The sequence below is a fragment of the Lupinus angustifolius genome, chromosome LG02, assembly GCF_001865875.1.
Source record: "Lupinus angustifolius cultivar Tanjil chromosome LG02, LupAngTanjil_v1.0, whole genome shotgun sequence".
NCBI lineage: Eukaryota > Viridiplantae > Streptophyta > Magnoliopsida > Fabales > Fabaceae > Lupinus > Lupinus angustifolius.
In genome coordinates, this window is record NC_032010.1 from 8232834 (window position 1) to 8248647 (window position 15814).

A 15814-nucleotide genomic window follows, 5' to 3' on the forward strand; every position below is an offset into this window, starting at 1 on the left:
TCCTATTCCTATCATGGCTTGCTGTGATGCTGATTGGGCCTCAGACCTTGATGACAGAAAATCCATCTCAGGAGCTTGCATCTTTGTTGGACCAAATATTGTCACTTGGTGGTCAAAGAAGCAACAAACCATTTCTAGGTCAAGTACAGAGGCTGAGTACAGAAGCTTGGCTCTGGCTACTCAAGAAGTGATCTGGATTGAATCTCTTTTCTCAGAGTTACAATACAAATATTAAACTCCTCTGGTTCTATGTGATAACCTTAGCACTGTTGCTATGGCTCACAATCCTGTCCTTCACAACAGGACAAAGCACATTGAACTGGACCTGTTCTTTGTAAGAGACAGAATCCAATCAAAGGCTCTTCAAGTAAAGCATATTCCATCAGAACATCAAACTGCAGATGTCCTAACAAAGCCTCTGTCAACATCCAAGTTCCTCTCAATGAGAAAATCCCTTAGAGTGACAGATGCCTTGTCCCTAACTAATAAGTGTATCTAAATCATTGTTGTGTTTTCTTTACTGTTTCTTCATTGTACTCTTGTAAGATCATAGAAAAAGGGGAGTTCCTTTTCAGGGGGTATATTAGAATAGTTAATATTGCCAGATGGCAAAACTGATTGTACAAAACAGTTATGCCCTAATGTGCCTCTATTCTCCTATAAATAGGATTGAGTAAGCACTCATCAAGTAACAATTCTGAAAGAGAAAATAACTAACCTAAAAGTTAGTTACAGTAACTGTTCTCTCTCTCTCTTCTCTCTTCTCATTTTTCTTCATTTTCTTACACTTGAAAAGCAGCAATACAAACTCCAAACAAAACAAAACTTCCCAAAAAAATAGTGACATGTAGGGTAGGTGGAACTGAGTCATTTAAAACACCAATATATTGACTAATACTTTGACTGTTGTGCAAACCATAAACTGAAACATCATGCAATACTAAATGACATCCAAGAATTAAATTCTACAAAATAACAGATAGACCATAAATGTTTTGAATTGCACTACACAATGGTTTCATGACCATAATTGTAGCTGCATCAGATGCACTTTCCGTACTCACTGCAAATGCAATGTAAACGCAACCGTAACCACAATTTAAAAATTGGACCATAGCATAGACATGACATGTCAGAATTAGTTGCATTATGCTCATTGCAATTTCCGAGTGTTGTCAAGATCGACAAATTTTTTCATGAATCAAGTATTAGAACTTCAAACCACCAATAATTAAAAACCAATAGCACAGTCAATAAAACTAGAATATTTGAATCCTGGCCATAGAGGAGCACAAAAAAACACACTTCTCTGAAGAAACTAATGTGGATCTCAAAATACTTTTGATATAACAATACTCCTATCAGTATTTCTTGCTAACTTCCATTGCAATGGAATTGAAATTTAATACTGAACAAAATCAGCACATCCTTGGGAAGGTACAATATATTTTTGCTCTTTTATATCCCCTCAAAAAGCATGAGTTTTCTAACAGCCCATATGTACAAGGTTGCAAAACTCAGATATCCTACCTAGAATTAGACTGTGCAGTTAGACATGTAAAATGTTAGATCATAACACAATACATAAGATCTTCCATATCTACGATATAAAATTATATTCAACAATACAGATAAATAAGCAACTCAGAGACCTCGCTCAAATGCAAGTCCAACATCCACTCTCACAGGCAACCCACTCCAAACCTCAAGCAATGTTGTGCCAAATCAGTCGCACACGGGCTACCATCCCAGGTCAGTGAGGTTACAAACTCACAAGAAGCAAAGTCACACACAAGCAAAGACCGAGTTTCACACATGGCAATCATTGGAAAAAGGACAGGAGCATGGACACAGTCGCAAATAAGGGAACCTCTGGCAAACAAGGGAAGGAGCAAGGTTTTTTGCTGCTGGGTGTGCAACTCCAAGTGAAATGGCTTCTTTTTCTTTTTTTTATTCTTCCCCCCTGAGTTTCCCTCTCCACCAACTGAAAGAAGTAGTTTGGGTATGGTCGTTACTATTGCACAGGTCTACCAATCTTATGATCTACGAATCCCATTGCAACCTCAGAAGAGAGTTTCTTGCTGGGAGCAGGATCATTCTGTCACCCAAAACTTGCTAAATCCAAGTCGCAACTTTGACAGCCTTGCATATAAAATGCTTTATACACAGTATTCACAAATTATAACATTGTCTATATTACACAGCACGTAGAAAACCCACCTTTCAATAGAGTCTGCAAGATACTCCAATGAATCACTAAGAGATCCCAACAAAATAAGTTTGTTGTCATCATGGATTAAGTTTTCCTGCAGCACAAACACAATAAAATCACTGGAGAGTCATAACAAATGGGGGAGTTTTTGACAAGAACGCACAGAACTATACCTTATTCTTACAGGTCAGTAAAATTCAATACTCAAAAAATAAAGAAACGTCAATAAGAGAATACTTAAGAATAGCAAGTCGTCGTCAGTATATACAAAAGGAAAAACCTGCTTAATAGGGCGCAAATTCAGCAGTAATTCACTTAGTTCTAATTCTGCCTCAATTGTTTCAGCATCTGAGGAATTACTTTCCATGTTAAACTGACCAAGCAGATTTGGTAAATATGCACTAGAGGGGTCAAGAGTCATCAATTTCTCAATATCATGCCTCCCAATAAGCATATAACTCTGCTTCTCAAGAACAGCCTGAAATATAATTGACAAAATGTTAGAAAATAGCAACACAAGTAGGCCACTATACAAGACAGAAATTTATAGGTATATAAGGACCAACTCTCCTAAGCAGTTAACCTGCTACTTTATGCACATAAATGGTTTTATATTTAACTATCTCGATGACCAACCCAACCCAAAAGCTTAAGCTATTAGGTCTGTCCCAATAATTACAGCTAATTCCACCCCAAAAGCTAGGTCATAGGAGGAGGATTGCCCAAGTTATTTTCAATACTTTAACACACCACTTCAAGCTAAGGAAGGACACATTAAATTGTGGACTTTTGCAGGAATGAACATCTGCGGGTGACCATCATTAGGGCTGGCTCTGATACCAGTAGGCTAAACTCCACGGGGGGGATTGCCCAAGTTATACTAAATGTTCCTTGGCTCATATTATCAACCAATATGGGACTTCAGTACTTTAACAAGGTGTAGGTACAGGATGGTTTTATATTGCTATCACACCCATTCAAGCAAGAGCCCTTTGGGATTGAAAGGACAATTCATAAGCCCATTTATACTCTGTGTGAAGAATAGGAGCAGCAAAGATCAAACTCCTAGAACTGAGTTCTTTGCTTCACTATGGTGCTAGCCAGTGGTTGTTTATTGCTGCTGTTTTTGTGTAGATACCATTGGACAATTGTGTCTTGTTCATGGTTGTATGCTTTCCTTTCATTCTTATTAGAATACTAGGCCTAACTCCACCCAAAAGCTAGCTTATGGGGGAGGGCTGCCCAAGTCATTATAAATGGATCTTCACCCATATACTCAATGTAGGACTTTAACACTTAACAATTCTAATGAAAATTTTTTATTCAAAAAGGAAATAAAATACCTCCATGTATGAAGTCCGACATCTTTCATAAGTCCTCTCCAGAAAAGTTTGCACGTACTTCACTAGATCATTAGCAAATTTGGGCATTGCTTGTGCCCAGCCAAGAACCTGTAATAAATTACATGCAAACGTCTAGAAGGGAAAACATCCATGTCTACAATTATCAGAGAAAACTATATTCCAATATAGTCAATAAAATAACGTCTAAACTCCAAATCTCACTAGTACAGGCATGATATCACCCAGTCCTAAATGTAGAAGAATAAAAGAGAAATCATATCATATCTTACATATTAAGATACTTATTAAAGTTAAAATTTACCTCCTTTGTCAAATAATCTATAGCCAATAATCCTTGTAATACAGGTCGACCATTTTCAATTGATGGAGTGTAAGCAGTGACAACATGTGCCCTTGGACGAAATGCAGCAGGACCTAAAAGTTCATATGTAAAGATCAAATATTAAAACAAACTTATGATGGAGCCATCAGGCAATAACTACTAGCTTCTCAAGTAGTCGTCAACATTTATACTTCAGTTTTTAATATAAAAGAAGACTAGAAAAAGCATTAAAAATGCTTCAATGCACTACATGACTATAAGCCTAACAACCTACATTATCATATCAAGTTGTTTGCAACTTCTTTACTTCGTTTAAATTTTAGGTTGAAAGATTCTGTAACTTACAACATGAAATTCACAGCAACCGTGTGGCAGCCATCAAATGCAATTGGTTTACAATGTACTTCATAAAATTACAGATTAGGTAGCCTGATAATAGAGGAGCAACCTATTCTTCATTTTACAACAAAAAAGGGACATATAAACTCTAGACAATTTGAGAAAAGGTAGACTGATAATAGAGGAGCAACCTATTCTTCATTTAACCACTACTTTTTTTAGAAAAGTTATACAAATTGATCCTTCATAGTTTTCCCAACAAATTAACATATATTACCAAGTCTGCACTTAGAAGGATATAAATGTTATGCAAAAACTCCAACAACTAAAACTCTGTAAAAAAAACCAGACAAGCATTACTTGAATCATTCTGTGTTAGGCTATGTTAACCACTGGTAGTTGGTAGATACAAGTGTAGATTCTGTAACTCTGAATTGAAATGCATTTGTAAAGGATGACCTAATAAGCAAACAAGTCTTGTGTAACTGATGGCCAAAACTATGGTTGCTACAGCTTTTAAAATTACTTAACTACATTTGTCTGTTGTTCCATATCAACTTGTTTAATCAAGTTTACAGAAATTTTCATCAAAACCAAATTTACTTCAGACATTTTTCCTTATGTTTTGAGCCAGATATAATGTATGTATCACTCAATCATTGTCAAGAAAACCTTCGATTGATGAGAATGAGTATTTACATAAGATAATTCAGATAAAGCTAACTTCAACACTCTTTAATGCATAATTGACAATATTTCAAGACAAAAGTTAATATGCACAGTAGAACACACAGCGAGTCAAGCAAGGCTTCCCAAACAGGAGATAGAAATAGTTAAAACAATATAAAGTACTTGCTTGATATAGCTTGCTGTACGCCTTTTCGGTAGTCTACAAACATAGTTGGTAAAAAGTGGTCCTTCACAAAGTTCTCCACAAAAGCTAGCAACCCATCATTCCTTCAATACAGAAAGTTGAAAATACCACAAACTAACATCAGTGAGTCGGAAAACAACAAGAAATGAGCTTAAAATTAGGTTTAATTATATGATCAGAATCAACAGCAAGAGAACAACACAATAACAACCAAGCCTTAATTCCACTAGGTAGGTTCGGCTACATGGATCGAACGATGCCATAATGCTCCGCTATAAAACATGTTCGTTGACAAAACATTGATCTTTTAAGTCTTTCTTAATCGTTTCACCTGTGGTTTTTCTTGGCTTCCCTCTTTCTCTAGGAATTGGACTAACCTCTATTTGATCTCTAAGACACATGCAACCACAATTAGAAAAAAGAAGGAAAATTGAACATGCAGAAGTTAACAGCAAACTAACATCAGAAATAAACTGACTAGTTTTGAAGATCTTCACTACAATCAAAACAGTTTGTTAAAAGGGAAACTATCCAGGTAACAAAATACTTTGGCACAATATTAGGACTTCTAAAGTCCCTCCACACTAGGATTGTAAAAGTGAAAGAAATTCTATTCAATAGGAAAGATGGGAAAGTAATAAGGATGCATAAACAGATCAGTGCTGAAAGAAACCCAAAAGAAAGAGAAGAATAAAAAATCAACATCTCTAATTGCTCTGCATATCAACAATAAAATCCTTATTGCTCTGCCCTATGGAGTTGTACACTTTCCTCCTAAGTAGATTTAAAGGTTTTGGTTCTCGTGAAGATCCAAACTTTGTGACAGTGTTTGGGTTTTGCTGGTATTTGGTGTATATGGTTGGAAAGGAACTGGAGAATCATTAGAGATCCCTTCTCATCTTTAGACTTTGTTCGGTAGAGGGTTACACTTTTGGCATCCCTTTGGTGCTCGTCCTGCCATGGTTTGTTTGTGTGTGGGATTTCTATGGTAGACTTGCATAGGTTAATGGTTTCTTTGAATGCTTAGTAATTTGTATACATTCAGCCCTTTCTATTTATAATACAAGAGTACATACATGAATTCCTTAACTTTAGGGAAATAAAGTCGGACAAATAAATACAAGATATGATTTCATAGTCATATATGTAAACTTAATCAAATATAGAATCTTCTCATCATCTCAACGGCCCCCTCAATCTGGATCATAAATGTCAAATGCATCCAGTTTTTTATTTTATTTTGCAGCCACATATTTTTTCATAAAAATAAAGGGCAGAGAGTGGGGAGAAAACAGTGTTTTAGTTTCACACGAGGGAAATTAAAAAAATAAAGTTGAACAATTGAGAAACAGACTAATGGTTTTGAGCTCACCCAAGCTGGGAATACTTTGTTGGCAGCATTGAAGCGACTTTGTCAGTGAACTGCATCAACAATATGATCAGGAAAGCAGTTAATGTGTAAAGAACATGATCAAAACTTTACAGGAGGGAGAGTAGAAATCCAATATTTAACACCTGAAGCACAGGTCGGTATATGGACGCTGCTAAATATATGCCTTCCTCCGGCAAAACTGCTACAGAACCATAACCCTCTTGCAGCACACTGGGACCCTTCCTACTCCATCCTTGGCGAACAAGATCAACTCCTGATTATCAATGCAATCAGAAAAAAAATGTTGAAAATGAGAAAAGAAACAAAAAAACTGGCATAACCTAAGATGTTCAAAAGTAACAGCATGAGTCATCATTAGAACACAAATTGCAAGTAGAGGATAAAAATAGTGAAGAATTAAATAAACTGAATCATTATATGAAACTTCCATCAGCATTTGACGAAGTAAAAAGCTCCCCGGCATGGTTCAGGTCATAAAAACACATTAATAGAACAGAGTATCATAAAAAACTGAGAGAAATAATGTACAATTGTTGAAATATAAATAGCCACATGGCAAATGTTCCTAATATCTGTAATACCTGAATTGTGTATTATCCTAAAATAATAGTGATCTTGAGCATTGTCAAGGTTCCATCTAAAAAACAATTGTCAATGAGAGGAGTAACCTAATAGTTATTTAAACCACTCCCAAGAAAATGAAGCAGGCAATGTGGAAACTTGTCGGACCAGGCGACAGATTACCTTTGATCCATGACGAAAGGGTATCTTTTGACCATGACAACCGGAGAAATTTTGAGCTCTAGTTCTTATAGCATGCTAAGGATTTTCTTATTTAGATCATAATAAGTGATAAGATTCATATAGCATGTTTTATGGACAACAACTTTAATAAAGGAAATAGATAGTTCAAATATGCCAAAAACTCTGGCATAAACAATATGTACATTGTACATAAATACAAGCGAATACATTCCAACCTTCCAACAAATAAACCACATAAAATGCCAAAATGAATTCTTTTCATATTATAGAAACATAAATTTGATTGGAGAAAAAAGAAAAGGAAGCAGAGTTGAGAGAGAAGAAAAGAGAGAGAGATGAAGAGAGAAGTAACGCTATAATTTTTTATTAATCCAAAGTTGGTTAGAAAATATGAGGGAAGAGGAACTTACATTTATGATAGATGAGATAGCTTGGTCTACAAGCTATCTATATACCTAACTAACTTTATACTAAAATAACAGCTAACTCTTAACTCTAATTACACTTACATTCTCTAATATGTTGGGAGTAGATCTGGAAATGAGTTGTGCAGCTCGAAGTTAGTTTGAGTTAAAAATTGAGCCCATTAAATAAACGAGCTGAACTCGAGTCAATAATACTTCAACTCGTTAGGTTCATGAAATGACTCTATCATATAAATGTACATGTAATACTTTTTATATCATTATTATGAATATAAAATACGCTATATATATTAAAATTATTGTTTTTATAAAAATTGATTTAAAAGTCTTTTTTCCTCATTTTTCAGTGATCATCAATTGAGTTGAAGAGATGCATAAATTTGAGCTCGTTAACTCACTCAAAAGTTCATGAACTTTAAAGTTTAAATCGATCGAGATTGAGCTGAAACAATAGTTTAAATTGAACTCGTCTTGAAACTCGACTAGATCTAATCCTTATCAAGTTGAGATGAGCCAAGCTAGACTCGACTCATTTTCAGCATAAATTGGGAGGAAACAATATCCTCTAAAAGAAATCTAAAAACATGGAGCACGAAAAGAAAAAATAAAGTGCAACAAGGCTTCTCAACCTTTGCATATGAGAAACCCTAATACATCATGTACCTCATCCTATAAATTGATAGGTAGCTAAATTTATTAAGTAAAAATGTATAACATGGTACCAATACACTCAAGACATGATGTAAATGCCACAAAACACATCATATGCACACTGCAGTTACTTGCGATGCTTAGCACATCCAAAGTGCAACACTTTAGGCTTTACCAAGCACAGAATCACATGTTCATGCAATGGATGTCAAGAATCTTTAGTCACATAGTAACAATGTAGCTCTACTTTATTTTTATGTCATTAATGAGTAGCACACAGCTAAAGAGTAATGATCAATATACACACTCTATCCTCACAAATATCTCTGCCTGCAATGTAGAATTCATCTGGACCACTCAGAAAAGGCTATAGTGGGGCCAAGGTATTACCAAATTCAGTGGTGTGAGAGTTTTTGAAAGAATTGGGGATAAAGTCCATACAAGTATCATTTTACCTAAGCTAAATTATAAGAAGCATTTCCTCAATAGATCTAAATAAAATCATTCAACAAGGTCCTTCTTTTGTAAAGCCATTGGTACACTTCTAACATGTATAATTTTTGCAACATATGCAAGCTTCATTATAGCAATATGATTATTTCAACTGTAATTACTAATAAATAGCAAAATTCACTTTATTCCTTTAATAGTACTTAGCATACCCTGATTAGGAATAGATATTGTAGCATCTGTAAAGCGAAATGCAAAGGTAAGACCATCTTCTGATCGATCCCTGTAATCAACGAGAAACACTAATCATTAACTAAATACAACTTTGACTTTTAAGGTAAATATCACACTGTGACAGGAAAGGGAAGTTTCTTATTTTTCTTTTCTGTCAAAATTCTGATAAAAATGCATCAGTGAAACTGATAACCTAAAAGCTAAAGGCATGCATTTGAATGCCTCATAACCTAAGATCTCATACTTTTCTTTGCAATCTACCTTCTCATTTAATAAAAAAATACAAAATAATGAAAGTAATAAACTAACATGTGACAACCAAACAGCATAACGTTTTTAGTTGTAAATCATATGCTACTCAATTAGAAGATTAAAAGCGGATCCAAAAAATTCTTTTCTGCAATTATAGTTTGCTTTGAGTTCCATTCATTATCTTGTTTGTTCTTACATCTGCTTCTTGGTAGATTTTCTTGATTCCTAAACGAAGAGGAAAACCAAGAAAAACCATAGGCGAAATGATTAAGAAAGACTTAGAGATTCATGTTCTGTCAATGAACATTATGTTATCGTCCGATCCATGTAACTGACCTAGCCTAGTAGACTAAAGGCTTGGTTGTTGTTATTGTAAGGTGTGGGTATCTTATGCATATATTTTTAAAAATTAACAACTTCGAATATAGCAGAGATTACTATTAAATGTTATATTAAAAGAATGATAGAAATTCAAGTTACTTGCCTTTTATCTTTGGAAGGGGATTTGCTCGCAAGCCTAGCTGTTTGCACAGCAGCATCAGCAGATGCAGCTTCAGGAGTAGCCCGCAAAATTTCACATATAAGTTGTTGACATTCACTCTATAAAAAATGAGTAAACAAATATAAGCTGCAACATTGAAATTAAAATGAATTATAGGGAACATGCACATTCAAGCATATATTCGAAATTACTATACCTTCATACGAAGGTCCTGTCATTTTCATTCTAAATGATATAAATAACCCCACCCCCATTAACAGAAACAAAGACTTAGTGCATTTGTGTCAGAAATGGATACACACAGAACATGACACCATGTAATGCTACCTTTCTCACATCACACTCAACACCAAAACCATCCTTTTGAAATTCATCCCCCAACCCCAAAAAATCCCTTTCCATAAAAAAATATGGAAAAGGTAAAAAAGGAAGACAGGGAGCTACAGTAAAAGGAAAATCTACCACATACCACCAGAGGTGGAAAAAATTTCTACTGGAGACTCACTGCACACATGTTAATCTGGTTATTCATTGTTGAATTTATTTAGAGAGTACGAGAGAGCCAAAAGTTCCAGATTATCAGGTTTGGACACCAACCACATTAGCCATATTAAATTAGTATAGATAGTTCTTCAAAATCTATTATAAAATATCTTGCAACTAAATGGCCCACACATATATACTACCTGCAACACTGTCAGAGAGAAGCCTATACTGTAACCTCCAGTGACTTGAGAAGCTTCAGAATCAGGGTTCCAATTTATATCTACTGGCATGGATTTTGGTGTATTAATGACAACATTCTGAGTGGATTTTGCTTCCAAAAGCTCCCCGACATTGACATGGTTCTCTGAAAAGTCACACATAAGATGACAAATTTACTCAAGTGTAACGATTAACCTAGAAAGAAGAATGCAAAACATTATTGTGCATTACCAAATATTCGAACAATGGCATCCAAAATTGAATCAAGAAGCTCCTTTGCAGCAACCTGAGCTTTTCCACCGGGAGCCATAAGAGGCGATACAGGGCTCACAGCCAACAGAGTCCCAGCAATCGATATTCCATTCTTACGCTTCTGTTTTGGAAACTGATAGCTTTCCAGTTGACCTTTTATAAAATGTAGATCTCCTGTACCAGCTCGGGAACCCTGGCTAATGCTAGATCTTGATGAACTCAAAAGGTCAGCATGGGCTTTAATCTTGGACGTAATAACCTCATGAATCGTTGGCCGCAGTCTTTGGCTGGTATGCAATAAAACCAGTACAGCTTATACACTATCTTCACAGGCAAAAGTAACAAAACATAAAAAAGGGTGGCACAGTGCACGAAGCTCTCACTTAGTGGGGTCTGGGAATGGTAGATGTCTAACAAAAAAACACCCCTCAAGAAACCGTGAAGTAACCATATTCCATTTGTTGACTAAGGTCGAAAAAGAGTCCTACAAAATCTAGGCTTCCTTTCCAATCATAGACACCATAGAACAACATAGACAGAGCATTGCCACAAGATCTTTGATACTTTATGAGAACCGAAACCTCTAAACCTAGAGGTCACCACAATATCTAACTTATGTTTATAAACACTATAGCACCAGGTATAATCAGTTATCTTGAGTGTAAATTAAAATAGTTGAACACAAAAGGCCAAAAAGTGACATTAGAATTTCAGACCACTGTTATTTAAGGGAGCATATGAGATTGACAGCTACATGATTTGCATACATTCTATGAATCATTAGGGTACTGGCAAGGGGCAACACAGTAGCATTGCATGAATAGTGTCTAATTTTTCAGGATTAAAGGAGAAAAATATCAGCCGTGAAGAACAGAGTATTAACTAGAAAGGACTGCTCATTTTTAAATAGGATAAACGGAAAATAAATTAGAAGAAATGTTGATATGCTTTCATAAAATACCAAATGTGATGAAGAGTCAAGATCAGGCTACCGAGTACCAACAAAAAGTGCAAAATAGTTTATAGAGTCCTTATTTTATGAAAACAAAAAGAAGATCTAAACCCTCAAAATATGAGAAAAAGAAAGGCAGTTAGAAAAAAACACAAAAATCATGCAAGGAACACACAAAATAAGACTATTGAAACTTATGTTAGAAATGTATGTAGGTAACATTGAACTCTTAAGAGTGTCTTTCAACAACAAAAAAAGATTATGATTGTAACAAACCATATCATAGCACCAGCAGCTGCTACCTTGCCTAGCATGCAAAGGCACTCGACCATGGTCTGAAGATACACCACATGAAGCGGAGCATCACTCTTTCTAATGGTTTCCTATGCACAAGAAACTCAAAAGTTCAACTCAAAAGACTAAGTCACAGATAAATTCAAGAAGCAATGTGAATTTAATAAAGATAAATCCTCGTACAAGAAATTCATCAGGCGTCGAATTGGAAAGCCATGTTGGCATTTGATGAAGAGCAATTTTGATATCACCATTGGTTCTCATGGTTGCCATATTCCCATCTGAGGTGGCTTCCTCCTTTAATTCCAGAGCACCTTCCTCATCATGACCATCAAAAGAACTGAAGACATATGAGATATTTAATATATGTATATAAGTACATTGTGGAAGCACATGACTTTAGTTTAAGTTGAAGTATGACAGGTAATATGAAATATAAGTTTAGCAACATATGGATAAACTCTACTGCATAGCTAAAAATTGAATATCATATTATACCACAAGTAATTAGATTTAAGTATCTTGGGTCAATCATACAACATGATAGGGAAATTGAAGGAGATGTAAACCATCAATTCAAGCGGAGTAGAAGAAATGATGCAGTATTTCATGTGCCATATGTGATAGAAACGCGTCAATCAAGGTTTAGAGAAAATATTACTGCCTATAAGACTCACGATGTTATACTGCCTATGTGTCACATGATGAGAATGTTATGTTGGATGAGTGGACACACTAAACAAGATAGGACTGAGAAAGAATGTATTAGGAAGAAAGTCGGGGTGGTTCCTATGTAGAAAATATTGTATAATCGCACCTTAGGTAGTTTGGATATGCGTTGATGAGACTGCTAAAAGCCTCAATAAGGAGAGTAGATTGGATGAAGGTTAGTTTAATTTCTAGAGGCAGAGGGCGCCAAGAAAAATCATAGGCAAAACTATTAGGATAGATTTGGAAATCAATAGTTTTTCAATGAACATGATTTATGATAGAGCATTATGACATCATTCAATCTATGTAGCCGACTCCACCTAATAAGAATAAAGCTTGTTTGTTGTTGATGAAGTATATTGTAAAACCACAATCAGAAAAAGCACGCACATCCAGAAAATTTTGGAAGATTATTTCTTTACATCAATATTAGCCTACCTACTTAGGAAGCAATCTTGTCTAAACCATAAACTAAGCATCTACAACAATAAGGAAGTTGTATGAAGCTAGGATGGGAAATTATTAACATGATTTCAGAAAAGGGAAAATATCAGTAAATTAAATTGACCAGTGTTACCCTCCATCCAAAGATCCTGCCCTATATGATCCATCAATCTGGAGACTAGTCTGAATGTCACCCTTGACTGACCTTGTTCTTCGAGACAAGGGTTGTGAGTTATGTGCAGTAAGTGCAAAAGCTGTGGTGGTTGGTACTTCATCATCATTCTCTAGCATATTTGACCCAGCGGCACTGCAGAAAGAACAGTACAAACACATAGAACTTCACAAAATAAATAAATCACACAACTTAAAACTCAAGAATAAACATTTTAAATTTGTTGCACAATCCTTGGACATCTTCCATAACATCCAAATGTTCCATGCAAAAACATGCAAACAAAATAGAAAGGAAGTAACAAATGAGAAAATAGAGCTATAGAGTTTGCATGAAAATAGCATGTCAAGGTGATAAATATGCAGAAAATATGAGCAGCAACTAGGAAAGCATTTCAGACATAAAAAATTCAATACCTCACCATATGACAGTATAATTTTGAGACTATGATTTAAAAGATACCTATATTCACCCTTGTTGTATAAATGGGCATGCAAATCCTCCAAAACCTTGTAAAAGAGGATTCCACGTAACCTCGTTAACTCAGAACGAACATCTTGAAGCGCACCCACCTGGGCCACACATAAAAAATAATTATGAAATGCAAAAGGCTTGTAGATGTGGATTAAATAAATGGAAAAACAAGAACAACAACTGGAAGATCATTATATCAAATAAATTTTCACTAACATAAAATAAAAATCTTGGTAAGACAATAAGGATAACATTGATAATACACTTCAATCATGGCCCTTTCAAGGAAATATTCTGTTAAGATAATTCTGTTAGAACTGTCAATTATGAGGGTTAGTTCCGAATAAGTGTCTAACAAATTAATTTCTTAACATCCAAGGAGATGACACAACTTCTGGCCCTTTCAATTCATAATAGTACTTAGTCTCTTATTTTTTTAGACTCTTTGTTTATTTTTTTGCTTTTCTAATATGAAAGTAATAACAGATAAAGGTCACACAAAACATGCAGAAAATAGGATAATGATAGTAAGTTGAAATCCTACCGTTTGGAGACCTTCTCGCTCAAGCATCAGCATTGATTGTACATGCAATTGAACCGCCGCATAAAATTGCTTATCTGCTATAAGCTTCTCAATACGAGCCGGAACCTGCAACTTAGATCTTTAAAATCATAACCCTCTATGAAAAAGAGGTTAGCTTAAACAGGGTAGTTGACATGAAAGCATGTTCTAAATTCATAAGTGAAAGAAAAATTTAACAGAAATCAACAAACACATGCAGACAATTTGTTCTCAATACATCTTTTTTAAACATTAAGTCTATAATCTTACTTCAACGCCTGAGTGTAAGATCTTTGACACAGTGCTAGAACACGGTTGACCAATGTCTAATGTCACCAGCAGTCTTATTAAAATTTCAATTCATAATAGTACTTAGTTTCTTTCTTTTTTCAGTAGAAGTCTAGAAGACAATTGTTAGACTCAGTTATTTACATGGCAGGGTTTCACATGACTTGTCACATTCGAGTAAATAATTATTGTTCTTTGAGCCTTAAACCAATTCAATTTTGAAGTCAATTGGTTCTTTGACAGTTGAAAATCACTACAAAAGTTATATATGGATAGCACAGTTTACATAGTTTGTTATTCTTTTGCAAATAAAGGAAAACTATATACAAGTACATGAAACTGCAAACGCAAATCCATTTATCTGTTTATTCCAGCTCAAAAAGCATGGATGGCATAAAGCAACTCCAACTCAGGGCATACAAAATCAGAGTAAGCTAGCATAAGCTTTGATGATGGAACTAAGACATCAACTGATCAAAGTCACACAATTGGACCAAGAAATTCTAAAATCAGGAAATAAAGGATCGACCTGAGCAATGCCTTCAATTTGATCCAACAAGGAGATTATGTGGCGCAATGTAACTGACCGATACCATAATTGATGCAATTGCTTATTGCGGGCACTAAGGCGTGTCTTTGCCTCTGTCAAATCTACCTTTAAGACAGATATATTTTCAGTGGATTCACTGAAAAGCCTCAAGATCTGGAAATAAACAAATTATTTATATTAGCTACATTCCAAGATTTAAACAGGATGAATGGGAAGGAACCTAAAGAAATTCATTGAGATAGTTTCAAGTGATAACAAAATTTAAGAATCACAAACAGTTCCCATTATAACTACTAGATTGTGTTTGTCAAATAAAATATTAACATAAATCTATTAACATTTAATGATTCCTTATCAACTTTAATTTCATAAAATAAAATAACTCCCTGTAACATTGTTTCTTTGTTTCTCGTACTTCAACCATGCATTCTAGATCATATAAAATAAAGCACTTTAAGATTGTAATGAGACGATAATACAAAATCAATAAAATATTAGATTAATGGTCATTACAAGGCTGGGAAAGGAAACTGTAATAATAATAGAGATATAATACAAATAAAAAATATGAGCATGAGCAGTGGAATTAAATCAACAAATGTCTAACCACAAGTGCTTGAAATGAAG

The 15814-nt window shown here is 34.8% G+C and overlaps 1 protein-coding gene across 2 annotated transcripts in view; it reads right to left on the reverse strand.

The window, feature by feature from the left end:
* LOC109335080 (exocyst complex component SEC8-like) overlaps positions 1–15814 on the reverse strand; it is a 35869-nt gene that overhangs the window by 5761 nt on the left and 14294 nt on the right. The window contains exons 1-16 of one of the 2 annotated variants that reach the window (XM_019571144.1): positions 14332–14749; positions 13776–13885; positions 13275–13448; positions 12170–12326; positions 11969–12075; positions 10720–11027; positions 10470–10633; positions 9766–9881; positions 9008–9078; positions 6627–6757; positions 6484–6533; positions 5094–5194; positions 3878–3990; positions 3556–3663; positions 2493–2690; positions 2221–2306 (exon numbers count right to left, since the gene is read on the reverse strand). In XM_019571144.1, the coding sequence (XP_019426689.1) occupies positions 2221–2306; positions 2493–2690; positions 3556–3663; positions 3878–3990; positions 5094–5194; positions 6484–6533; positions 6627–6757; positions 9008–9078; positions 9766–9881; positions 10470–10633; positions 10720–11027; positions 11969–12075; positions 12170–12326; positions 13275–13448; positions 13776–13885; positions 14332–14364 (2027 nt within the window). In that variant the 5' untranslated portion in view covers positions 14365–14749. Of the gene's footprint in view, positions 1–2220; positions 2307–2492; positions 2691–3555; positions 3664–3877; positions 3991–5093; positions 5195–6483; positions 6534–6626; positions 6758–9007; positions 9079–9765; positions 9882–10469; positions 10634–10719; positions 11028–11968; positions 12076–12169; positions 12327–13274; positions 13449–13775; positions 13886–14331; positions 14750–15814 lie in introns of those variants that run through there. The other variant, XM_019571152.1, reaches the window with a different exon arrangement.